We start from the raw sequence: 27,454 nt of genomic DNA on the forward strand, positions 1-27,454 counted from the left end.
ATACATTCTGTTTAGCTCAGTTATTTACATGCTCGTATTACAAGGAAATATTTACACAATCTCTCACATAGCACACGTTTGTGTAAAACTTTGACACAGCGCCATTTGTTTACTCATCCTGCCAAGAAAATTCTGATTTTTGTTACACTAGGGTTTGAGTCTGCTGTAACTCCAGTGCAGGCCGCGGAATTGCTCTAGATTTACATGATGTAAAGCAGATCAGAATTTGATCCAATCATTTGTAAATATCTCGCTCCTTACAAGAACCATGAGCTGAATTGCTTGTGTGTTAGAACTGCCATTTTGTAAAAGAGAAACAGAAATGAGGCCTTAACTGTATTTTTCCATTTAACTTTAATTATGCTTAAGTGTTGGAATCGTTTATGAAGATTTTTGCCATATGCAAAGGGGGAAATGATGTTTCAATTGATAGAGAGTAACCTGAAATACTTTTGTTCAGAATTTTTACTTTTAACTTCCTTTGCCTTTTTTAACAATAAAGAATTCCTTATAACACTTACTAACATCACAATTAGTGAACATGAGAATATACTAGTTGCACTGGGGTAAATCCAGAGTAACTCCACTCAAGTATAAATGGAGTTACTCCAGATTTATACAAGTATAAATAAGATCAACATCTGGCCTTTAAGAGTTATTTTAGTCATGCTGGGCCAGATTCTTCTCTCATTTACACCAGCATAAATCCAGAATAACTCCAATGACTTTTCAGCAATGTTCTTCTGGATTTCTGCATCTGTAACTGAAAGCAGTGGCTTGCCCCTGTGGCTGGTTAGGGAATGTATTACTAAACGTAAAATATAGTAGCTACACATTCTTAATTACAAAATGATGTTGCATTCATATACGTGAAACAATAACTTGTAACTTCTAGAGCTCACACACAGAATTATCAGACATATTCATTGCAACACTGTGCAAATTAGAGTGTTCCTTTCCTTAGAATAGGCAACAGGTTGGGTGTTAATAGAGAGGGGTCTGAACCAGATTCTCAAATCCAAACAATTCAAAACTTTGCTTGATATCCAAATTTTACAAATGGCTCCTTGTTTAAAATAGGCAGAACCAAATCTACTTACTTACTTTGGCTCCATCAACATAGCATCCGGGCACCTCACAAACTGTAAAGAATTTATCCTCAACAGTACCCCTGTGAGGTAGAGAAGTACTGCTACTTCCCCTTTACAGACAGGCATCAGATCCTGCCCCACAACTCCAGCCCCACTACACCGGGCAAAAATGCCAGAGCAACATAAAGGGGCTCTATATGCCCTAGTTCCAGCTGGAGGAGGATTCCCCTGTGCAGGCACTGTGGAAAGTAGCTATAACGGCTGCCTTCTGAGGACCCTCTCACAAGCTATATGGAAGGAGTTGTGCCAGGGTGTAGCTGGGGGCAGAGTTGCAACTTGACATACTGTAGAGATTCCAGGCTGCTCTGTGGCCCATAGTGCAGCCCAGGGAGGCTGCCATAGCATAGACAGGTGACAAGGGCTGTTCAAGCAATGACAGGGTCTTTCCCAGCCCCCTCAAGTAGTCCAGAAGAGCAGGATGTAAAGGTGGCTTAAATCCAACTTAGTCCCTCCCTCCCACTGAGCTCTGAGTGCCACTGACTTCAGTGGGGCCAGGATTTCAGCCTCAGCGATTTGCCCAAGCCCAAGCTCAGGAAGTTTGTGACAAATCTGGGAATTGAACTTAGATCTCCTGAGCCCACTTTTAATTTCCTACCACCACCAGCCTTCCTCTGAACAAACACATTTGAAATGCTTTAAATTCTGGGTCTGAATTTTTCAGCTTCAGTGTAACTTATTGTTTTATTGGTGACTTCTTAGCCATGCATTAAATAAAGTAAATGAAAGAGTTCTCCTATAATTTCTCTTAAAACACACCCAAGAATGACAGCTGTGAATATGCATGGAAAGCAAATAGACGAATTTTGCTAAAACAACTAGCTTTCTTTAGATAAAATCTCTTTCTACTGACATGTACGGGCACTTATTCTGAAGGAGAACAAGAATATTTTGCTGAGATCAGAACAGTAGTTTTATGGTGAGTTAACTCTCCTGTGGAGAAGAGAGCAAAGCTTGCCTCCTTGACAAGCCGTGACTTAGTGTGAAAGGTAGGAACAGGCGCCAGCTGCAAAAACGGGCTTCTCTCAACTGTTGTCACCACTCCCTCCTCTCCTCTGCAGCAAAACTGACAAGACAAAGAAAAAGACATAGAAAAGGGGCTTTTGTTTTTGTGTCACAGTGCACTCTTCTGTTAAGTATAATCCTTCTCGCAAATGTAAATGAAAATACCAATAAAATAGATTGTACCCTAAACACCTTCTCACGGAGGGGGCCCTATATATGCATATCTCCCTCTTCCCAGGGGAAAGACAGGTGGGGGAGTCAGCCTCTGCTGTGTCAGCTTTCCCCTACTTCCCTCAAATCCCACACAAGACTCTCCATTAGAGCTGGGCAGGAAACAGTTTTCCTGTCCCACAAGTATTTTCGAGAGTTGAAAAATGTTTCCTGTCTCGAATCAGGACAAAAATGTGAAATCTCAAAAATATTAGTGACCTGAGAAAACAATGTGTGTTGTCTTGTTTCAGGTCAATTGAAATCTTTCCTTTCCATAATTTCAAAACTTTTAGTTTTGATTTCATTTCCACCTTTTTGTTTCAGTCTTCTTAGCTTAAATTTCTAAACAAAACTGGAATTTTTCATCTGAAAACGCTGAAGTGAGCCATTTTGACACTTTCAAAAACTTGTCCTCAGCATTTTTTTGAGTCAAGAAATTTGTCAAACCCAACACTTTCGGTTTTGACGAAACACCATTTTTCAATGGATAAAATTATTAGACTGCTTTACTGTCCATGAGTTCAGGGATCTGCAAGTTAGATGGGGGAAAAGGATGCGGCGGGTGTGATCCTGCTGAGACAAATACAATCACTGCAGGAAGAATGTTAATAGCCAAAGACAGTATTAGCTCTATCTTTCCTGAGAAGCCTTTATCTGCACTGGTGAACCAGGGGGAGGTGGGACTGGGTCATAGAGGCAGCTGCTGGTGGGGAAATCACATTTCAGTTGGAATCATGACAGCATGACTCCAATGATACTCTGTTTGCAGGGTGCTCGGTCAGAGATGCAGGGGGCTGAAGACCAATGTGGAGGTGCAGGGATTTCAGAAGGATGGCACTATGGCCCTGGAGGATACCCAGGATCCATGCAGATCTAGACTCCTGGTTTCTTCCATAGGATGAGGTGGTGAAGCCAAGCCCTTCTAATGGGAGAATGCAGAAAAAAACCCACAAGAAAGTGGATCTACAGAGTTGTTTGCACATAGGGGTACGATGTTATATTAAGCAGAATCTTATAAAGCAGAATGTATTAGATTAAGGGTTAGGAGAAAAATCTATAAAGCATTTACACTAACACTCATCACTGAAAGATTCTAATGTAAAGCAAGAAAGCCTACACATAAACTCTTTCCCCCTCCCCGCAACATTATGTGAATTTATACCTCCTCCCTTTAAAATTAAATGGGAGGAAGGATGCTGATGTGAGTAAGGCTTAGGATCATGAATCAGAAGGTCAGGAGTCTTTGCTCTTTGCCCCAGACTCCCTGTGTGATTTGAGCAAGTCACTTCATCTCTGTCTGCGCCTTGGCTTCCTTATCTGTAAAACAGACTATGTTAGAAAAAGTACTGCTCACCATGAGCAAGTGTGGCAGAATCGAGCCATTAATGGTTTGTCTGTCCAGCCACATAGCACTTTTCTTCATCACTCCTTCCAGTACCACATAACAAAATACAGAATTAACAAATACCATAATATTGCTCATCATTTTTCCTCAATCAATTTAGTTTATCCACGAGAAGTTTTGGAGGTGACTTGATCACAGTCTTCTCAGTACCTACACAGGAAGAACGTTTCTGATTGTACTCTTTATTCTAGCAGACAAGGCCATCACAAGGCATAACAAGATCCAATGGAAGCTAAAGTTAGACAAATTCAGGCTAGAAATAAGGCACACATTGTTTCCAGAGAGGGTAATTAACCTCTGGAACAACTTACCTAGGGATGTGGCAGATTTATCACCAGAAATCTTTAAATCAAGACTGGATGTCTTTCTAAAAGATACACTGTAGCTCAACCAGAAGTTATGGTGCAGGAAATACTTGTTAAAATTCTATATCCTGTGTTATGCAGGAGGTTAGACTAGGTCATAACAGTCCCTTCTGGCTTTAAAATCTGTTAATCAAATAGGCTTTACCCCTAGCTACAAATTGACTTTGACAGAACTACTCATGTGCGTAAGTTAAGCATCTGGTTTAGTGCTTTACTGGGTAAGAGCCTTAGTAAATATCAAACAACAAAATGAGGGCACAAGATGAGTAATTTTTGCTCTAGACTCCATTTGACCAAGTGGTGTCCTGTGCTGCATTGTGTCCAACTTTGAAGTCTTAGGGCTTTTCTATACTTACGGCTAAATCCGCCGTGCTGCGATTGATGTAGTAGTGTTGATTTAGTGGGTCTGGTGAAGACCTGCTAAGTAGATGGCAGAGTGCTCTCCCATCAACATCTGTACTCCAGCTACCCGAGAAGAGTAAGGTAAGTCGGCAGGAGAGACACTGAAGTAGTGTAACTTAGGTCAACTTACGTTGTTAGGGTAGATCAGCCCTTAATAAGTAACTTGGCCAGGACCTCCGAGAGCTGGAGAAAAGCAGACTCTGAAGGCTGAACTTTATAACATCATTGATAGCAGTGAAATGATGCTAAATAAAATTGAAGTATTAAAAATTAAATCTGAGCAGACAATGTTAGAATCCTTGGTCTCCCAAATAGTGGAGGAGACAACCTAGTGACTTTCCTAGAAGAATGCAACTCCTCCACTCAAGTGGTGCAAAGCTGAAGCTTCCAGTTGTTTTTCAAGGGTAGCCCAAAATCAAGCATATTGCAGTAATACAGCTTTAAGAACATAAGGCTATAGTGGGTCAGACCATGATCCCTGTAAACTGTCCCTCGCTTCCTGTATCCTGTCCAGTATCCTGTTTCCTGAAGTGGTCCATACCAGAACTTCAAGGGGAGTGTATAGCACAGGGCAATTATGGAATAATCAACCCCATCTTCCACTCCCAGCTTCTGGTAGTTAGAGGTTACTAAGGTGTGGAATACTATGGCATGATAGAGGAAGAACCAAAAACCTCTGGGCCAGACCTAAATGAAAAAAAATTACTAAGTGCCACGACTGTCACCTGGATATGCAAGAGCAGCAATGACTCCCAGACAGTTTACCTTCACCACTGCAGCATAAAACAAGAGGCTCCTAGTTACATTTGTACTTCTGTTAGATATTGTGAAAACAAAGAGGTTTCAGTATCTGGGTTCAGTGAAAAGCACATGAAGATCTGAGTGTCCTTCACGTATTGCAATCCATTATATATGTAACCCATTGGTCACTATACTTTATGTGTCTCCTCTGTTGCAGAGGATCAGAGTCTGGCCTCAGCTGCAAAACCTGGCTCTTTATCTCAAGCAGTCCCTTCTATCTGCAAAAATGCAGCTATCACACAAAATGTTTCACTATTTTCCTGAGCAAATGGAAACTTGTATTTGAGGACCCTATGGGAAGAAGACAGGTACTCATTACCATTATTTGGCACCTCTCAGAGAACAATAAACACAGTAAAAGGGCTATTCCAGCCAGTTCAGTAAAGTCTCATAGGCAAGTCAATAAAACATCATGGTCAATGGTATCGAAGGCTGCTGATATTTCTAACAAAATCAGCAAGGACACCAATGGCTACCAATAGAAAAAGACCATCAGCCATAGTTAAAATTGTTTCTATACCAAACTCGCATGCAAAACATCAGACTGGAAGGGAACAAAGACATCTGGGAAATCAAGTTGCAACTGAAGCAGCTCCAATCAAACCTGCTCAATAAACTTGGCACTGTAAGATGTTAAAAGATGATAGACTAAAAATATAAACATGGGACTTCACAAATATTCCCAACAAAAGGCACTGGGTAGGAATATGCAAGCCCACTTGATTACCCCCTGAAAATGCTGGAGGATGCTATGCTTAGATTGCTAGCTCTGTGGAGCAGGGACCACCTTTTCATTGCGTGTGTGAACAGTGCCTAATACAATAGGGCACAGATCCTGGCTGAGGGCTCTAGGCACTACTACTGCAATACAAGCAATACTAATTAACAATGGACCTTTAAGGAACAGTACAACATTAAGTGCGGTTTCAGGAGCTTATTTGGTAAAAGGATTTTTGGGGTGGAAGATCACTGGGCACTGGTCAAGACTGGTTAATCTAGAGAAACACCCACATTTTTGGATGCTTATCTGAAACAAACCAGAACTATGATCCATTGGAGAGTCATTCGTCACTAATTTTCCCTCTCATAACCCTGACTGGTTATTTATATACAGCACGCATGCAGAAATAGCACTACTTATTTTGTCTAATTAAATAATTCACCACATAATGCATTCCTACCTGGCATGTCCATATCGATGTGATGAGGAATCCATCATCTTTAAAGACATTGAAGATTTCAATGATCCCTCGGGAATAACCAAACACAGACACACTTGCGTCTGATACAGCCAGATTAAATGTAAGATAATCCGTGGGCTGCAGGACAGCTCTCTGCTTATAGAGAACAAAAATCACAATGCTGTTTCCAAACCAAGACATCCATCCTGAAAAATAAATTAAATTCCATGAAAGTCAAATTAAAAACAAACAACAAAAAAAAGTCAGGAAACAGCATGATATATAAATGCATGATGCCCATACGTTGATGGACAGTACAATGGCAGGTTATTTAATTAAAAACAAATAAACCCGAACATTTTTACTCCACTGTGTTGTGTACTAGGCCTCCTTGAGTACCCAGGTACATTTCACTTGTTAATTTCCTCCTTCTGAATAACACTGGTAATAAAACTGAATAGCAACAATGTACTTGTCCACAGAAGAACAACTATACAGGGGTTAAGAAAAATTAAGTCTCTAATTAGATGGGATCCATGAAACATTCCCAGTACAGAGACAAGAACCATCCTGACAAACGCTACAGCTGTAGAGGCATGCCATATCCATCTGCCTGGTAATGGCTAGTAAAAGTGTGTGCAGACGACCGGCCAACAGCTTTGCCAGTCAGTTCTAGAGAGCCAATGCTCTGTTCAGCTGGTGAGATGGAATTGCTTCTCATGGAACAGTCTGTGATCTCCTTGTGACAAAGAATACTGATTGGAATACTGTTCAGGAATGCACATTTTAATCCATTTGAAGATAATATTTTTAAGGCCTTGTGTCCTATCTTTGAAGAAGCCCTCAGAAACTGGAAAGCCCTGTTTTCTGTTTAGATAGAATTGTCTCTCCCCTCGGATATTGAAGGTACGGTGATGTCTAGCAGCCATCAGTCTTGTTGGAAGAGAAGAGCATAAGGTAGGAAGGGAATTATGAATCTGGTGAAAAATCAGTCAGGCACTTGTGCACAGAGACCATGATTTTTAAAGGTATATAAGCATTACTCCACACAGTGTTGCAAGGCCTAAATGCCAGATTTTTAAAGGTATTTAGGTGTCTGTCTATCTCCTGTGAGTCAGGTACCTAAATACCTTACAAAATCTGGCCTAAGTGACTTAGATGGCTAAGACTCATTTTCACTTAGGAACACTTAGGAGCATATGTCCCATTGACTTTCAATATGTCTTCAGCTCCTAAATGCAAAGCCATTTTTGAAAATTTAAGGACTTGTCTACATGGGGACATGGAGAAAAAGTTAATTCTAATTAACTAAAGGTGTCAATTTGAAGTGGATTAGTTAAACCACATTAAATCCTGGTGTGGGTGCTGTTAATCAGAATTAAATTTGTCTTAATTTGGTTTAGTTTAATTCACTTTGGAAGCAAATTAAATTAAACCACATTAAGGCCACTTTAATTCTGAATGAAGCTCTTGAGGTTTAATGTGGTTTAAATTCACATCTTTAGTTAATTCAAATTAACTTTCCTGGATGTCCCCATGTAGATAAGCCCCAAATCACTTAGGCCCAGCTCCTCAAATGTATTTAGGCACCTAGTTCTCATTGGAATCAATGAGAGCTAGCTGCCTAGATACCTCTGAGCATCTGGGCCTTAGACTTTGCAACACAGAACAGCGCAATGATTTTAAGTCTGGGCCAAAGGGTCTGATCCAAAGCCTATAGGATGTCAGCAGGAGTCTTTCCATTGATTTCAATAGACTTGGGATCAGGTTCAAAGCACATGGGCACAAGTTACATGGAATGCCATTGACCTGATGGAAAATAAAATAGGTTCTGTAAAGCGAGGGCTGCCATCTCAGAAACCTGTCTTGAACAGACGATTGCTATTCGAAACAGTCTTAAGGGTTAAAAATTTGAGAAACTGCCTACATAGGCTCCAAAAGAGGATTTATCAAACCCTGCAACATTAGATTCAGCCTGCAGATGGGAACCATCTGTGTATTAGGAGGCTTAATGCTAAATGGAGCTCTGAAGACATTTTTGGGCAGAGGGGCTGTAGAATATCCCTGCATAGTCTCACTAATCTCCCCCAAAGTGGGGAATCAATACATTAAGGACATGAGGGGACAGACTATCTTCCTAAAGGCTTGTAGAAAGCTGTCTAGCTCTGCAGTGTTAATTATGAAATCTCACTAATGGCATGAACAATTTATAGTCAGGACAAGTTAACTTGGAAGGTACTCATGAGGCAAAAAAGATGTCCCATTACTTTAATCCAAAATGCTAACCAACTTGGGCCATCAACCCATAAAGGGCAAAATTAACAAGTATCTTCTACAACAACACAGAATTCACCAGAACATTGGGCAGCTGAAGACAGGAGTGAGTCAATGGAATTACTTTGGACTTCCGCAAGTTTAATGAGAGTAGAATTTGGCCCTTGATTTGGAACTAATTACTTCAGTATACATACAAATTGATAGAGAATGTTTAAATGTTACAGTACAGAGGTTCCTGAACAGTGGTTCATAAAGTCATTATGCTAAAAGGCTGCCAAAGCACTGCAGAGGATGGGTGGGTTTCCCTTAAAAATCTATTAATATGTAAATTTCATTTGCACACAGTGCATTTGCTGGGACTATACAGAACTACCTCTGTAGCACAGCGAATGAGGAGAATTTTCCATTAAAAGAGAAGTTAAATGAGAGAGAGGAAGAGATCTGTTCCCATGGAGAAACACAGACCTTTCTCAGATTTGAAACTATAGAGAAAGCTGGAGCATGAGAGAGTGTGTGAGAGTGTAATGGGGGTACTTTATAATAAATGCACTTCTTGGTGAGTGAAATTACAGAGCAACCTTGTGTATGGCACAGCCACAGTGGAGGGAGTTGATTTTACAGAAGCAAGCAGACAAGCTTTCTCTGCTGTGTCGAACAGTTAAGATGTGTGAAGTGGCTTGCAATTTGAATGTGTTAATGTACTGAGCAACTGAGGGGAAGTTATTCTAATTATATCAAATTCTAAGGCAAGCAGTGGCACCCTCATAAAAATACTCCAGAAACAAACGCCATCTGGTGTTTTTGCATATAACAGCAAAGAATTCCCGCTACCAAGGATCTGTTAAAAATTTATACATTTCCAAGCCATTAAGCATGCAACACCGAACCCTGTATCATCATTGATATGCCTTATTAAAGTCACTGACTATAATGCACATAAACCAATAAAAATAGTTTGATTTACAAAACAATTTAGAAGATGGATCAATAAAGGACAAAATGCAGTATAGTGAAAAAGAAGAGCAAGGGCTTCACCATCAGTAATGTTGGGGGGCATTCCCACCAGTTGCTTTGCAGATGGCACATGTATCAGGATAGATCATATTTAGGAAAGAGCCTGAAAAGAAACATCTGGTATATGAACTACTAAGAGGTACTTGTATTCCCATGTGGTGTGTCAATAAAATAGTGGATAAAGGAGTACCAATTGGCATAATTTATTTCACCTTTCAAAAGGCCATTCACAAATGCCCTCACAAGAGGCTACTTAGAAAAACAGAGGGGTCCAGGAGTGAGGGGCAAAGCTCTGCAATAGATCAGAAACTGGCTAAGAGCGAGAAAATAAAGAGGAATCTGCAAGCAATCAATATAAATCAGAAGTTAGGAACTGTAGAAAATTGATAAGGGAAGCAAAGTGATAAGGAGAAATCTATGGCCAGTCTCTCAGGAGGTGTTAAACAGAGCTACTAAAGTTAGACATTTTAAAATCAGCAGGTTAAGATAACTTACATCTAAGAGTTTTAAGAGAGCTGGCTAAGGAGCTCACTGGACCATAAATGTTGATTTTCAATAAGTTTTGGAGCACTGGGGAAGTTCCAGAAGATTGGAAGAAAGCTAATGTTGTGTCAATTTTTTAAAAGGGTAAACACAATGACTCAGGAAATTATAGCTGTCAGCCTGACATTGATCCCAGGGACGATAATGAAGCAGCTGATATGGGACTTAATTAATAAAGAACTAAAGGAAGGTAAAATGTAATTCATGCAAATCAACATGGGTTTACGGAAATAGGTCCTGTCAAATTAACTTGACATCCTTTTTTGATGAGATTTCAAGTATGGTTGATAAAGGTAGTGTTGATGTAATATACTTAGACTTCTATAAAGAGTTTGATTTGGTACCATACAACATTTGGATTAAAAAACTAGAATGATATAAAATTAACAAGGCACATATTAAATGGATTAAAAAATTGCTAATTGATAGGTCTCAACATATAACTGTAAACAGAGAATCATCTTTGAGCAGGTGTGTTTCCAGTGAGGTCGAATAGGGCTCAGTTCTTGGCTCTATACTATTTAATATTTGTATCAATGACTTAGAAGAAAACATGAAATCATCACTGATAAAGTTTTCAGATGACAAAAAATTGGGGAACTGGTAAATAATAAAGAGGACAGATTACTGATTCAGAGCACTCAGATTTCCTGGAAAACTAGGCACAAGCAAACAACATGTGTTTTAATATGGCTAAATGTAAATGTAGGAACAAACAATGTATGCCATATCTACAGGATAGCTGTCTCTATCCTGGGAAGCAGTGACTCTGAAAAAGATGGTTTGCCAGAGGCTGGGAATGGGCGACAGAAAATGGATCACTTGATGATTACCTGTTCTGTTCATCCCCTCTGAAGCACCTGTCGGAAGACAGGATACTGGGTTAGCTGGACCATTGATATGACCCAGTATGGCCATTCTTATATGTGGGGTGTGGTGGATAATCATCAGACCATGAGTTCCCAGTGTGACACTGTGGCCAAAAGAGCTAATGTGATCATGGGATGCATAAACATGGGTCTCAAGTGGGAGTAGAGGTTATTTTACCTCTATATTTTGCACTGGTTCAACCACTGCTGGAAGATGATGTCCATTTCTGGTGCCCACAATTTAAGAAGGATGTTGATAAATTGCAGAGGGTTCAGAGAAGAGCCACGAGAATGATTAAAGTATTAGAAAACATGCCTTATAGTGATAAGCCAAATAGATTGAGCTCTTTGAATCTAACAAAGAGAAGGTAAAGTGGTGACTTAATTACTATCTACATGGGGAACAAATATTTAATAATGGATTCTTCAGTCTAGCAGAGACTGGTATAACACAATCCAATGGTGGTAGCTGAAGCTAGACAAATTAAATTGAGATTGGATGCTTGTGATTTATGCTTTAGGAATTATTCTGAGGAAGGTTTATAGCCTGCGCTAGACAAGAATTCAGACTAGATGCTCTTCCGGCCTTGGAATCTATGAATCTTCAAAAAGGCCAACATTTGATGATAGCCTAGATCAACATGGCAGCATTTTAAAAATAATTTACTTTTGCTGCTGTCATAGGTTTCACCCCCCACTCTGAACTTTAGGGTATAGATGTGGTGACCTGCATGAGAACCCCTAAGCTTAATTACCAGTTTAGATCTGGTTGCTGTCACCACCAAATGGTTTAAACACACGTTTATGGGAAAGTCATTTGGAAACTTTTCCTTTCCCCTCCCCACCAATTCCCTGGTGAACACAATCCAAAATCCTTGGATCTTAAACCAAGGAGAAATTACTCATCCTCCCTTTCCTGGCAGGATTGGAGTTTAATTTCCCTTTCCCCCACCAATTCCTGGTGAGTCCAGATCCAACCCCCTTGGATCTTGAAACAAGGAAAAATCAATCAGATTCTTAAAAAGAAGACTTTTAATTAAAGAAAAGGAGTAAAAGAAATACCTCTGAGAGATTAGCATTCAAACTACTCTCACAGAAAACAGATTCAAAACACAGAGAATGTTCCCCTAGGCAAAAACCTTAGTTACACAAAAGAAAACCCAATTTGATTATCCCTCTTATGCAAAAAGACAAAGTCACAAAAGGAAATAAACATAAGCTAATTCATTCCTTCTCTACTACTCACTATCCTGGTTGATTCCTGGATCTTTTCACTCCGGCACAGAACTTAATGAATAGAACAAGGGAAGAACTTCCCTCCTTCCTCTTGAAGCATCTTTTCCCCCCATTGGTTTCTCTGGTCAGGTGTCAGCTAGGCTAGGTGAACTTCTTAACCTTTAACTGCCTGTTTATGACAGCTGCCATGTATGTGACACTCCAGTAAGCGTTAATCATGTCTCAGAAGCTGCTCATAACTTGATGTCAGCATTATTCTGGCAATGACAATCTGTTCTGAGGATGTCATGTTTCTGCTATATTTCATTCACTGAATGAGCTCTCAATCTGCTGCAAGAGAGTTTTGTTGGTGTTCTTATTGAAATAAACCAGGACATCCTGTCACACTTGTCACACATCCTGATTCAGATTGCTCATTGCCTGAGCAAGCTGCATAATAATACAAAAGCTAACAAACAAATAAAATCAACCTCAACCTCTTTACTGCAGACATAACAAACTTGGAACCAAAGCTGGTACTGATGGTGGTTTTTTGTTTGTTTTTTTTTAGAAGAAACATGAGATGGCATTTGTGAAAAGAAAGGAGAACACTATAAGGGTCCCTGGAAGACATCAGAAAAACAACAACATATTCACACTTCCTAGATTGCAAGCTCTTGGGAGCAGATTTCACACTCGGCTATCATATTTTCAGTGGCAGTATTCATGCCAGGCCAGAACAGAACAGAACGGCTCCTGCTCTGTCCTTAGACTTCTCAACACCCAGATTGGCACTATTGCGGTCCCCTGATTTGTGAAAAACTGTGTAGGAGTAGAGTTAGAACATTCAAATCGCAACCCATCAATATGGCACTGGAAACAAACAGCACACCAATTGGAACTAGTGGGGAAAAGACAGTAAAAGTGAAGTGTTGGGCTCAGCTGTTATCAGAGGCAAATGACCTGCTGTCTGGGGCAGAAATTGGACTGGGTAGCTAAATTTAGACAGGCCATGAATTAAGACAAATCACTGATGCACTAGAGGAATTGTGTACTAAATATGCCTTTCACAAGAAAGAGGCAAAACTGTAGGTTACAGGGAATGCTGCTCTAAAATTCTGCGAATTCTCTTATACCCTGAGCGACTTTATGAATCATTGACTCAAGGAACTGGAATAGGAGGAGAAAATCTCCCATGTTGCTCACAATGGTTCTGATTATGCTACATTTATAAGAATGCCATGGAATGAGGTTATGCTCCAACTGTATTGTAATTCATTGTGGTTTTGCCTGTATAAACAGGACCAAGCCAATTTAAGGGTACTGTGCTACAGCCCTGATTTTTTTCTATCATAGGGTAAAGGGTGTTCTTTTTGTGTTTGGAAGTAGCCCTTTCTAGAGGTCGGAACACAATTATTTTTATTTTTTTCTAATTATGCTGTCTTCCACTACTATTGATTGTTTGTAAGCTGCCTCCTTCCTCAACAACAACAACAAAATCCAAACAAAAAGCAAACATATTGGAAGAGGTTTGCACAAGAAGTAAAATTAAAACATGTTGTTTAAAAATGATCTAGAGGAAATTCTTTTTATTATTCTTCATTGTATCATTTTTATTTCTTTAGAGAAACCTGCAGCATCAAAGTGCTGGGGAGGAGTCTGGTAGGTACCAAGTAATCACAGTATCCCATTCTCAGCAGGGCTAATCAGTTAAGACCTGATCTTGAACCACTGAAGTCAATGTGTGTTTTGTCATTGACGTCAATAAATACAGGATCTAGACCTAATTGAGAATGTATTCTAGTGTGGTTCATTCAGTAGTTGATTGTGCTGTGTGCTTTCTAGGCTGCTGATCCTGCATGCATGTGTTTGCACCTGTACACATAGGTCTGGGATAAATCAGAACATCTCTACTTCCTTTTGACCACATTATTTTTATTCAGCTTCCTAATAAAGTGGCTGCTATTTTTTTTCCAACTTTTTTCTGAACTGTCTTATTCTGTACTCCAACTACATTATGTCGGCTATTTTTGTTGGTAAAGATGCCAGTCTCATATAGATATAAGGAAAAGCCTTCAAGTCTCTTAATCATGGCTGTGTGTTTTCCTGTACAAGTATCAGGTGGTGATTTGCAGCTGCTGGTGATACCGGGGGGAATACATGATAAGCTTAGAAAAAGAAAAGTTTATTTAGCATGATTATTTAATTTACAAGCCTGTTTCTCAATGGTTGTACTCAGGAACTATTTCTCTTTACATTGCAGTGGAGTTCTCATTATATGCAGCATCTTTTAAATGCAGTTTCATTTCTTTATCATTTATAAATGTAGATAGATCGATTAGATAGAATCACTATAAAGCTAAGATGTGATTGTGAATTATTCCCTGGAAAACAGTTACCTTTTGATATTGTTTCATATGAAGTCAGAATAATAAATGGCTATTTTTATTTTCTTTGTCAACTGGTACATCTACATTCTTTGAAATTTCATAAAGTCTGCCTACAGAACAACAGATACAGTAATTCACCATCATCCTGCACTGAGTTTGCTGTAAATTACAATACAGTACTTAATCCAAAAAAGTCTTAGGAACAAAGTGAGTTAATACGAGGTTCCATTTTCCATCACTTTTAATATGAGTGTATAATAACTGCCTTGCAATGTAATCTGAATATCAAGTTTTTAGACTTATGCATATATTATTGTAACTACTGATAGTGAGTAATAATTTAGTACTTAAAGGAATCTTAGACTCAGATCAAGAAAGTTTCCTCTAAATGTATATAAAATATTAGATGGAAGAATTTTACAAACAAATTTACAATACGATTGTAGAATTCTATTTCATTTAACTAATGTATTAGTTTTAGAAGGTGAACTATTTGCTGAACACAATCTGAATACAGACTGCAGTAAGCAGAAACTAGAAGCATAGAACTAATTGAACGCCACAGACATTTTGGGAAAACAAGGTAATGTCATATTTTTCTGCACAAAATATTTTGTTCGTATCCACATCTTAAATGAACCTTAGTTAAAGGAATAGCTTGGACTATACCATCATATCCTTTTGCCCCCGATACAAATGTTTGCATTTAAAAATAATAAAAAAAATAAAAACACTAGCTCCTTTTTTTTTTTTTTTGGAAAGAACTTTCTGAAGAAAAAGTTGCAGTTTATGACATCTTGTTCCTTTGTGGATGAACACTATAGGAATCCCTTTGAACTGTAGTCCAAACTTAATAAGGAGTTTAATTTCATAAGCCACTCAGAGATACAGTACATACCTAAAGCCAGTAGGTAAAAGCCTATAATAGTTTCTCCTTGTTCTGAGACAGGAGGCTCTTTGTTCAGAAAGGTGATGTTGTTGTTCCTCCATGGTGCCTGTGGAGAAAACTGGAGAGACATTTTCAGGCAAAGCCCGTGACCCAGAACTTGCCCTTTCTACCCCCTGTGGTTAGTCTCAAATGCCCAGTAAAAGAAAATGGTCTCTGGCTTTCTTAAACTTCTGCTCCTTGCATTCTAGGAAGCGGTGCACTGAGACTGAAACTAAACAGGGAGATCTCAAGAGACAAGAAAGAGCTTTGCAGCCCTCTGACCTGTTCTTATTTGCTAATCCTATCTATTAATACAGCCCAGGAATCTGTGACCAGACCAAGGAAGCAGATTTCCTTATATCCCTGGTGCTGCTAAATGCAGAAACCTTTAGTGACTAGAGATAGTATATTAGACAATGTGATGATCATTCTTTAAAATACAACTATATGTCATATAATATAATAACCCTAATGATATATATATATACACTCACACACACATGCACGAGTATATATATTATTGTAAAAATACCATAATGAACCTGCTCTGCCCTCACTGAAGACAATGAGGATTACCTTGAATTCAAATGAAGACGGTTCAGGCCCATATTTTACGAGGATAAATATATTTTATGGAGGCATTTTACTACATTCTGTGAGCTACCTAGGAGTCTCCTGAAAATTGTCACTGAATAATACTGTGCTCCACCGCTGGTCCATTTGCTCAATTGCACTAAAAATCATCAGTTTAACTTTGTGAAATTGTGAGCTAAAGCTTTGGAACAAACGTTTTGAATCTGGGCAGATGATGCAGTTTCAAGGTGGATGTGCATGTTCATTTCTGAGCAGAATCCTCTCTGAAACAGCAGCACTATAGGAAGTGCCTATTGAGCCCTGTTATGTGATGGGGGATTCCATGTCAGGTTATCTGTTTTCTTCAAAGCAAATACAATTGTTTCATAGGCAGGGCTGCTGTTAATTAGAAAATAACATTATTTTCTTTCTTTTTTGTAGGCAATATGAACTAGTGTAGGTCTGATTTTCAGAGTGCTGAGCACCTGCAGCTTCCACCAGAATTGGAGATGCACTGTGCTGCAGAAAAATCAGATTTCTCTCATTTTGAAAGCAGCCACTGCATGTGATTTCAGGGGCTCACCGTTTGTTTTATTTAGTCTTCAATGAAGATAGATACAATCTTCTAATGATTATTAGTTCTTTTGGATGGCATTGGCCCAATTATAGGTTGGATTCTGATATCAATTACACTGATTTAATCCTGGATGAACTCCTTGGAACCAATGGAATTACTTCAGATTTTCATCAGTGCAACAGAGATCAGAATCTGCCCCCACATTTAGCTCTACCCAACTCCCTGCTCTGAGGTATCTACTTATAATACCCCCCGGATGTAACTGATGTCTTATACACAGTAGGGGTGGACGTTAGGTGCCTAAATACCTTTGTGAAGCTCATGTTAGGTTTCTTTTTTTGTACTGGTATAGCAAACCCACGTAGCTGCATCTGTGCACAACCTTAGCATAGATACTTTGCACTGGTGTAAACTGAGATGTGCACTGGTACAGTTCACACTGGTTTCAAACTGGGTTAAACCACAATGGTGCAAGTCACAGTTTTTGTTGCTGTGGCATGTCTACGCTAAGGGCTTGCACCAGTACCGGAGATACCAATGTAAAGATTATTTGAGCCTTATAGAATAAGCCTAAAACTATCCCATTACATGAAGAAAAGCAGAGCTTCTGCTTCATTGGACTTCAGCTTTCAAAAGTTAAACTTCATCCTTACTGAAAAGAAGATGCGCCATTGTGAATCCTGGGTGTGATGAGCACTAGAAAGAGGAAAGCCCGTTTCACTACAGAGGTGGTTTATTGGGGTGGTACAATCAGCCCAATGCCTACCACAAACCAAGCTATTATTAAAAAAAAAAGCCCAGATCAAGGATGTCCTTGGCTCCATGCGTGAGTTTGTCTTGTCTCCTTTGCTGCAAAAACTCTGGGCCCTTCCTCTAATGATCCTAGCCCTGAACTGATGAAGATAGTCCTGCTCAGCACTTACTAGCAGGTAATCCCAGACTGCTTTGCTTCTTAGAGGGCTAACAGGCTTTTCTCCTCAGGCCTATTAATACAACATATAAATACAGAAAGTCATACCCTTTATAGACATTCAGCATCATCAAGATACAGCATTATATACACACTCTAATCCCTCTATGCAGCTATTAGAATGCTGAAAAATCCCAAATCCAAATCATAGTGAAGAAACCCAGGTTTTTCCCTCTCAGGGACTCCAAACAGCTAACCTACCTCACTTGTGCCACTCCCCAGAGTAAGAAGCCTGTTCCTACATGCCTCAGTCTCAGGCAGCAGACCAGCCTCAGGCAGCTGTATTTGGTGAAAGGAAGACAAACATTTACTTGCAAATCCCTCTTAATCAATTATTTGTTTTTAATCTCTGCTGCCACAGACTAATACCTTACTTCAGGCTTTTCCGTCATTTGTCATTAAGCCTGTCATCCTGAGGGGGAAAAGAAAATAAAGAGGATAATAATAGAAGATGTTGCAGCATCTTAGAACAGGCAGAGGAAGATACATCGACTTTTGTCAGCATGTAGACAATCTCTTATCCCTAACTGCTAAGGGGGAGGGGAGAGAGGGCACCCACATAGACTCAATTCATCTTGTTTCAGAGACAATAGAATAGGTTTAGCCAAAGCCAATTGCTGTATCAGAAGGGGGGACTCTTGCTTTCGCCTTAGTGCATGTCTCTGAAATGACTTCAGCCCCTGGGCCAAGATTTTCAAAGATAGGCACCTACATCCATTTAGGCATCTAAATAAGTGGCCTGATTTCCACAAGTGCTGAACACCTACCAGCTCCTATTGACTTTACCGGGAGCTGCAGGGTTCACGTCCCAGCTCCATTTAGCACATGGCGACCCTGTCCTAAGTACCGAAACACAGTGCTGCAAACACTGCAGCAAAATGAATCAGGACCTGAATTATACAGGTATTCAAAACCTCTACAGTGAACTCGAATGGCCAAAGTACTGGGTGACCATGGCCACTTCCCCATGCCTTAAGTGCTCATTATATGTTATCCCCGCCAGAGTAACCAATGAGGCAGCCCTGACTTCCCTACATCTTCTCTCCACTACCGTTGAGCTAACTAGTGATACTAGCAATGGTTTGTCTTCCATAGCCTTTGCACTTACCTGTGGACAAGGTAATTATGCTCAGTCCCTATGTATGAGTAAAAAAATTCTTTTGCCCTCAGCCCTCCTGTGCAACTATGTACCCAATCTTATCTAACCACTAGACTGTAAGCTATTGCAGATATATTTCAGTAAGAAGAGAACCTGTTTCCACTGATGTTAATGGTCATTTTTTCCATTGATTTCAATGGATGCTGGATCAATCACTATTCCTAAATCCTCTATTTGAAGAGCTTGACCCCAGTACCTGACTTTGGTAGACAAACAAAAAAAGAGTTAGATTCACTGCCACTTATTACTTTACATGTAAACTAGGTACAATTTTTTGGGGACTTAGAGACTACTGTACTGTACCTCTGGCTACAGATTTCTTAATGCTAAATCATTTATGAAATGTGGAACATCACCAGTGCCAGTACAGAGCCCTGGGGGACACTGCTATTCCTCTCTCTCCATTGTGAAAAGTGATAATTTATTCCTACTCTTTGTTTCCGGTGCTTTAACCAGTTACTGATCCATGAGAGGACTTTCCCTTTTATCCTGTGACAACTTAGTTTGCTTTAAGAGCTGTTCATCATGTAAATCATGTTCATTCATGTGTCTGATAATTCTGTTTTTTTATTTGTGTTTTTTTTTAAACTATAGTTTCAACCAATTTGCCTGGTACTGAAGTTAGACTTACTGGACTGAAATTGCCAAAATCACCCCTGGAGCCTTTTTTGAAAAATTGGCATCACATTAACTATCCTCCAGTCATCTGGTACAGAAACTGATTTAAGTGATGTAAGTTGATTTATGTTATAGCTTCAGGATTGACTTACATCTGAATTATAGAATTCTTTGTCAGTACTTGTATATAATAAAGAGAGAAAGCCTCTTCTCTGAGTAGAAAGCATAGTAGAGTTCTTCCTGGTCTAGCATCATCATTACTGTCTATTCCGCTGGATTGGTGGGTAGTGATCAATCTATCGGGGATAGATTTATTGTGTCTAGTGTAGACGCGATAAAATCGATCCCTGATGGCTCTGCCATTGACTCCTGGAACTCCACCGTGGTGAGAGGTGGAAGCAGAGTCGACGGGGGAGTGGCAGCGGTCGACTCACCGCTGTCCTCACGGCCAGGTAAATCGACCTAAGATACACCAACTTCAGCTATGCTATTTGCGTAGCTGAAGTTGCATATCTTAGGTCGACCTCTCCCCACCCCCAGTGTAGTGAAGGACTGTAATTTGCTGTGCTTCACAGTTTCCTCCATAAGCTCTGTGGTGGTGTTTTCTGTCAAGGTCATGCTTTTTGGCAAACTCTCACACTGTGTTTCATGTGTCACCAATTCCAGCCTTTTATTCTTATTCCAGCACATGTCACTTCAGTGGCGATCAAATTTACCAACGACACCCAAATTGTCATCATTTGGATTTGCTAATCTTACAAAGTGCCCTGGAGAGATTAGAACAGTTGGGGCTGCTGGCAATGAGACAATTTTAAAAAGAAGAAAAATAAAACACCATTGTGAAGTGGAAGAATCCATGTGTGTTCGTATGTAGCAATGTTTGGGTGGGAAGGCATGTGAGTTGAGATTGATGTGGATGTACATGGTGGTTTAACTGCTGATTTTCTGGATGTTAGTTGGTCTATGTTGATGCAGTTGAATCCCCTTAACTGTAAGATAACTGCCGGGGCCCAGAGTTTAAGTGGATCTCATTTCTAGGTATTATTTGTTAAGGAAATATTTCTTTAGATCCACTACAAAATATCTCTCACTGAATGTCCAAGTGCCAAGGTGGTTCTCTGACTTGCCTAGGGCACTGATCCATGTGGTAGGCGGCAGTTCTCCTTCCAGAATATTTAAATTATATGATGGTAATTCTATGTTTAGTGATAATCCTTTGGAACGAAAGAAGCATCATCTCTGTTCGCAATGGTTTTTACCTCCGAGTCTGGGAAGATGTGTATTGTATTCCTTTTTGTTTCGGTTGTGAGTGCTTTAGGCCATAATGCTGCTGAATTTCTACTGAAAAGTCTGGATCAGATTATTACTATGACAACTCCTAAATTTCCATGGCATGGTTAATATCTTCAGCATGATGTCATAGTCTAACACTTTCACAGTAATTGAGCTTGGGGTGATGAAGTGCCTTGGGGTCTTGTTGGAACACTCTACAGTATGCACCCTTTTGACACTTAGGGGGAAGACTCCAGTGTAAGAGGTCTTACAAGATTTGTTCTGCATTTTGCAGAATCATTTTTCTGTGTTTTCAACAATGCCTTAGATCCCAACAATGGCCAATGACTTTCAGACAACAGGGCAGTAATGAAACAGAATTGGGTCCCAACTGCAGGCAGTTAATCTCCTGCCGGAAGGCATTTAATCCCTTCATTTCCAGTAAAGGGAGTCCAAGGGCCTTGGTGTTCATCAAGCTACATGTTAATCTCCCAAAGAGGTGGCAGGAATGGAAAGGGTAAATCAAAAAGGGTTCACATCCACCCTCCTCTTAGTCTCCCTTCATGGTGTATAAATTGCAACCTCCTGCCGCCATGTCCACCCAATGCAGAGATCTGCTGAGAGCTAAGGGGTTTTTTACTTCCCACACCTTTTCCTCTCCAAATTTCATTGCTTTTACATCATGAATAAGGGAATAACATCAATCTTGATCCCTTAGCAGGATAATACCTCTCCCTAACCCAGTGCAGTGAAGCAGAAATAATGTCATAAAAATGGATTTTTCAAAAATGAAAGGGCCTGAAGCTCAGTATAAATTCTAAATAGTGAGGGCCATAGACTGCTGCTCTTACTCAATAGGAGCAGTGTCTTACTCTGAAAGTAAAGCCATTGACTTATCCTGGCATGGGGAAAAACTGATTTTATTTTGATTCTTTCAACCATAATGTGAAATTGATTTTCATAGGGCTACTTGCGGAGGAAGATACTACACAATCTAAGGGTGGCAGAACCTGAGCCTCTTGTGCACACACAATAGGCTTCAAAGGCACATTGCAACAAACACTGTTGTCAGTCACACCCGTGTAAATCTGGAGTAACTTCAATGGCATCACTGGAGTATGTGTGGATTTATATTGCGGTAAGTAAAAGCAGGATTTGGACCATTAACTGCATAATTAAGAGAATTTTAGAGAATCTAGCAGAAGCTGGCCACTCAAATTCTGTATATAGGGTACACATCTTATAAGTAATTAATTTGCCTGACAATCTGGAAAATGCAAGCACGTAAGGGTTAAATTAACACTCATTACCACCACTAGTAGATCAAGACAGCTTTTTTAAGTGAACAATAAAAAAACCCCAGACTTATGACAGGCTAATAAAGCACTTTTTTATGGACATTCTAAATCAGCCAAAGATCTCTGAGATAGCACGCAAAACTGACTTACAAAGGATGTAAGCTAACAGGTAGCTTCTCTTTGAGATGCTAAAAATGTGCAAGAAACTTTTAATCACTGTCCAACTCTCTAAACTGTTTTACTGACAATGTATCCCATCACAACAAGCCACATACCAATGTGCTATTCACTGGCCTCAGAGACAATCTCACATTAGTAGACTACAGTACATCATATTGAAATATCATAAAAACTATCATTTATGCAGGTGGTTTGTGATGTTGTATAACGTCTAACCAGCATCTGATTTCCCTGAAGTACACTAAATAAATAGGAAGTTACCAGGGGAAGGGATTTGCCAAGAAAAGTTGCTAGTGTCTGGCAAGATTATATACAAATGGCACCTGGCAGTTAAATCAAAGGAGTTGGAGGAAAAGATATGAAAAACAAAAAGGTTAAAATAAAATAGAAGCATGTATATTCTTCAGCACTGATTTGTCACATAAAAGGCCATTAAAAGTCTGTGGGAATTGATAGCAAGTTCTACTGAATTTTGCTCCAAATTTTGTGGGGAATTTTTAATGTATAAATCTGTGGGGATTTTTAAAGCAAATTCACTGAATACACACTGAACATTTATTGGAAAACTATTTACATTTTTAACGGATATTTTGAAATAGAATGTACTTATTTCACCCAATCCTGGCTGTTTTGCAGTTGTTGCTGATGTTTTGGAAGGGTTGTAGAATCTTTTCATTGACAGTTTCACTTTAAAAATGGCACACAGTTTAGACCCTGATCATGCAATGAGCTGACCCATGCACAGCACTGTTGACTTCAGTTGGAGCTGCAGAGACTCAACACCTCTGAAAAATCAGGCCCCAAAATGAGTTACATTAGGCCCTAAAAATTGAGGACCCAGAAAAATAGTGGCCACATTTCAAATCAAGGGGAATTCCAACGTCAAGTCCTTTGTTTGGTCACTGTTCCCCTAGAATACCACTTGTCAAAAGCACTCAGATAGGGTCTGATCAAAAGCCTATTGAATTCAGTGAACAGATTCCCTTTGGATCAGGGTCATGTTGCCTAAAAATATGACAAAGGGTGGCATAGGAGCCACCATGCGAGCTGTTTGCGATTGGAATGCCTTTCTTCACTGGTGGGATCCTCCATTGGCCAGTTCATAGTTCACCAGTGGCAGAACACCATGTAGTTGCATTGCACTGGAGGATCTGGACCAAAAATTTACCTACTCACCTAAGAACATGAAATAAAAATATTTGTCTACACATCTTCTCTTTTAGGTTAATTAATTACTCATAAGAAATGTGTGCCGGATTCTGCTATTTCTTTCATTCTTGTGATTCCACTGCTTTCTATGGAGCTACCTCTGATCTATACTGCTGAGAGACTAAAATCACATCCAGTGTTTGTCTATTGTACAATATAATGAAAACAACCTGGATAAAATTTACAGCTCAAAGAAATGTTTGAATTTAGTCTTACACTGTGTGCCCACTAGGTCAGCACATCATGAATCCAAGACACATTATATCCATAGCACCAACTCATATTTCAGCCCTCATGTCAGTTTTCCTCTCAGTTTTATCTAAGAAAAATAAATACTTAGCATTGTTTAAATCAATTATTGTAACATCTGCTTCAGCTGTCATGATTTAAACTGAGTTTAACCTCTTTTGGATCATTCTGATCCTCAATTTCCTCTTTATTCTCTTTAGCCTTGAAATCAAATGTTCTCCTGAAGCACTGCAGCATGCAGTTAGAGAAATCTGGTATATTGCTGGTTGAAGTAAGGCTTGTCTTTATGGATTGACACAATAGAGTCATAATAAGATTAAAATAAATAAGTTCTTATGGGATCTTGCTTGTAAATCATTCTGTATTGACACAGGAGCCTTTGCAGCTTGAGGCATATGCTAGGTCGATACTGAAGGACAGCTAGTCAAAAAATGATACATCAAAGGGAAAATTCACTCCTGTGCTGAATGCCTGACCAGGGCCCATAGATAAATGTGGTGACAAACAGTCCCTGTCCTGGAGAGTTTACAGTGTAAACAAACAAAGGCTAAGATAGACAAAGTGTGGGAGGAGAAACAGACACCACCGGTGAAGTGACTTACCTAAGATCACACAGCAGTGAGGTAAATGGCAAAGCTGGGAATAGAATTCAGATGTCTTGAGTCCCAGTATCATGCCCTAGCCACAGGAACACATTGTCTTTCCAGTGTACCCACTGACTGTAGCACAGTGGTACCTCCTTTGTTAATTATAGGATGATACTATGATTATTGCAGGTTCCTGTGCTGACAGATGTTGAACTTTTAATGGAACCTACTGAAAAATCAGTCTTCTGATTGTTTTCAAGTATGGTTGGTTGCAGAAATTCAAAGGGCATTCATACTGTATTTTACATCTCTAAATTCCTTGTTTCCAGGTTACCATCTTGGTTAGTAACTGCAACAGTTTCACAAGGATTCTCTTGTTGACTGTCCTCCTCATCCAGGAACCTCTTGGGGCATACCATTTTCTTATTCTTTCTTGAATAGTAAAATTTGTCTGTAGGCCACTGATGACCATGTTCTGCAATTTCTGTAAACTGGTTTCTCTCCTTGCTTGTGAACATGCAAAGAGAGTGCAAGAATTCTGATTGGGTAGTTTTTCACATGCAGTTTGTACCAAGGAAAATGCCTACAGAAGGTGCAAGGCAGAGAAGAATCAAATCTCCTAACTTCCTGTCCAAACTCTAAGATGCTGAGCACCCACAATTCCCATTAAAGTCACTTAGATGTGCAGGTGCTTGGCAACAATCAGAATTTAATCCTATATTAAGAAAGTATAAAGCCAGAAAAAGAGAGAGAGAGTGAAAGAGCAAGGTCTCCTACATAGTGGTCACCACTAAAGTCTTTGTTCTTGCTTAATTAACATTACCAGAATGTTATCTACACTTAGCCAGAGGACTACCAAGAACACCACAATAAGTTGATTACTTGCAGCCAGCAATTGTTGCCATTAACATTTTTAGTTCTTCTGTTCCACTAGGTATGCTGGCAGGGGACAGCAGCAGTAAGTCTAGGAGGTTGAGTATAAGAAAGAAGCAGATGTTACTGTCCCTTGCCACAATTCTTCCTGGACTATCAGTGTCCAGTAGAAAAAAGCAACTCACAATGAAGCTCATTTAGTGCTGCACAGGGAAATCAAATGGTACAGTCCTTCCCCTAGCAATCCAGGGCACAGGGAGCCTATACAAACTGCACTGTCTTTCCTGTGTTCAGCACTGCCTGTTCCCTGCACCATGGAGGTGCAGAGTGGGGTGAGGCCATGAGGCTATCTCCTCCCTATCGCTTCAAGGCAACGTGCTTGTGGGGGTACACCACAGAGAGAGCAGAGCTCCTATACCCTTCCAAGTGCAAGGACTGTGACTGTGCCTTTGCGTGGGGCACAACAGCCAGTCATAATGTGGCCCGCCCCTAGGAATGACACTGATGCTCATGTATATAATTTTTTTTTAATGCAGAAAATCAAATGAGAAGAAACCTGACACATTATGTAACTTGATTATAATAAAAGATGACTAAAAGGGCTACTATCAAACACTGCCCTGAATTGTTAGCCTCACCCACAAAACCATAGCTGGGAAGGGGGCTTGACCCACTATTGCCAAGGTGCCGAACAGTCATTTTTGTCTCAGACCCTAGCCCATGCTACTGAGTTTAGGGTGACCTTCCTGGACTAACAGGAAAACAGACGACATTGCTAATATACCCAAGCATGTTTTGGACACAGCTGACTCGTAGTTTACATTTGGAAAGCACCTAGCACATTAGTGGTGCTACTAGAAACAAATAATCGCAAGTGGTCTGAGAGCCTTCCACAAAAACGCACAACCAAGTCAAACCCAAACCATAGACATTTTATGAATAATCATCCATTTTTGTAAACCTTTCCTCCCCCTTCCCCACAACTCTCTTCTGACCTTCAGATATTACCACTTTGTTTTCTCTTACCCCAGGACTGAATACATCAGTGTTCAGAATCCCATACATCAAAACTGCTAGAAGAAAAGGAAAAATACAAAACTCCTCCCTCCCAATTTCACTATATGAATTAGTTGACTTGTGAATAGTACTTTTCCACAGATCAAGAACTGGATTAAAAATATGCACTTAATTTACATAATGGTAGAATTCCCTTGTTGAACAGGATATATGAATATACCTTCATAAACACATTCTGGAAAATTAGTGGGACTGCTGTTTTTGGACAAGCCACCTTACTTTCTCCTCCAAACGTGGGAAAGGCATCAGGAATGCAATTTCTGGGAAAGCAAACTGAGGTTTGGACTAACATTAGGTAGCCACTGGTTCTTTTGTGCAGCTGCCAAAGGAATTGTTTATAAAACCCAGGTATTTGGCCCATGTGGTAAAGAATATGAATTTCATCACAGACATTATTTCATCACATAAACAGTCTTAACAGAAGCGTCGTTATGACACAGAATACAAGCATTTTGTGTAGAAACTCCATTCTGGCACAGAATTTAGGTTGATATTTTATAGCAACCAGCTTTCTGCCAATATACTGTAAATATAGTATTTTAACAACCAAAGTAAAAGTATACCTCCTGTATTAGAGAGCAAACAGTAATACACATATATAAATAGCAAGATTTTACAGAAGAAACTTTGCACAATAGTCTTATTAATTAAAAATGAGACATGCTCATTTACAACAAGGCAGATTAGACAAAGTGAAAAAATATCAGTATCAGTGTAATTTTGCATTAGTAAAATAGCTCTGTCATAGATTTAGAGGATGCATATTTTTTCCTCAAAACGGTTTAAGAAGTATTAATTAGTTTTGGCCTCAGCCTTGTCCCTTCAAGCCCCACTGACTACACAGATATGACAAAGCTGGAGACAAGAACTGGGTCCAAAGGCACATAAACAAGGCCAGGGTGGTCCTCTCAAGCAAGTCAGGGTTTATTTGCTCTCAGTACCCCGGTACATTAGCAGCCTGTGGAGAATGGGGAGAATTTCCCATTTTTGATAGAAGCCCTCTGTTGAATTCCCTGTTGCCTCCTCCTATCAGTGACTCCCAAATGACATAGAAATCCT

The 27,454-nt window shown here is 39.7% G+C and overlaps 1 protein-coding gene across 1 annotated transcript in view; it reads right to left on the reverse strand.

Moving 5' to 3' along the window:
• The window catches only part of LOC120401903 (opsin-5-like), a 48,973-nt gene extending 33,010 nt beyond the window's left edge, over nucleotides 1-15,963 (reverse strand). Inside the window, exons 1-2 of the mRNA XM_039532140.1 lie at nucleotides 15,724-15,963; nucleotides 6,518-6,723 (exon numbers count right to left, since the gene is read on the reverse strand). Coding sequence (XP_039388074.1) covers nucleotides 6,518-6,723; nucleotides 15,724-15,844 — 327 coding nt within the window. The 5' untranslated portion in view covers nucleotides 15,845-15,963. The remainder of the gene's footprint in view (nucleotides 1-6,517; nucleotides 6,724-15,723) is intronic.
• Between the last annotated feature and the right edge of the window lie 11,491 nt (nucleotides 15,964-27,454).

Source organism: Mauremys reevesii, linkage group 3, assembly GCF_016161935.1.
Source record: "Mauremys reevesii isolate NIE-2019 linkage group 3, ASM1616193v1, whole genome shotgun sequence".
NCBI classification, from domain to species: domain Eukaryota; kingdom Metazoa; phylum Chordata; order Testudines; family Geoemydidae; genus Mauremys; species Mauremys reevesii.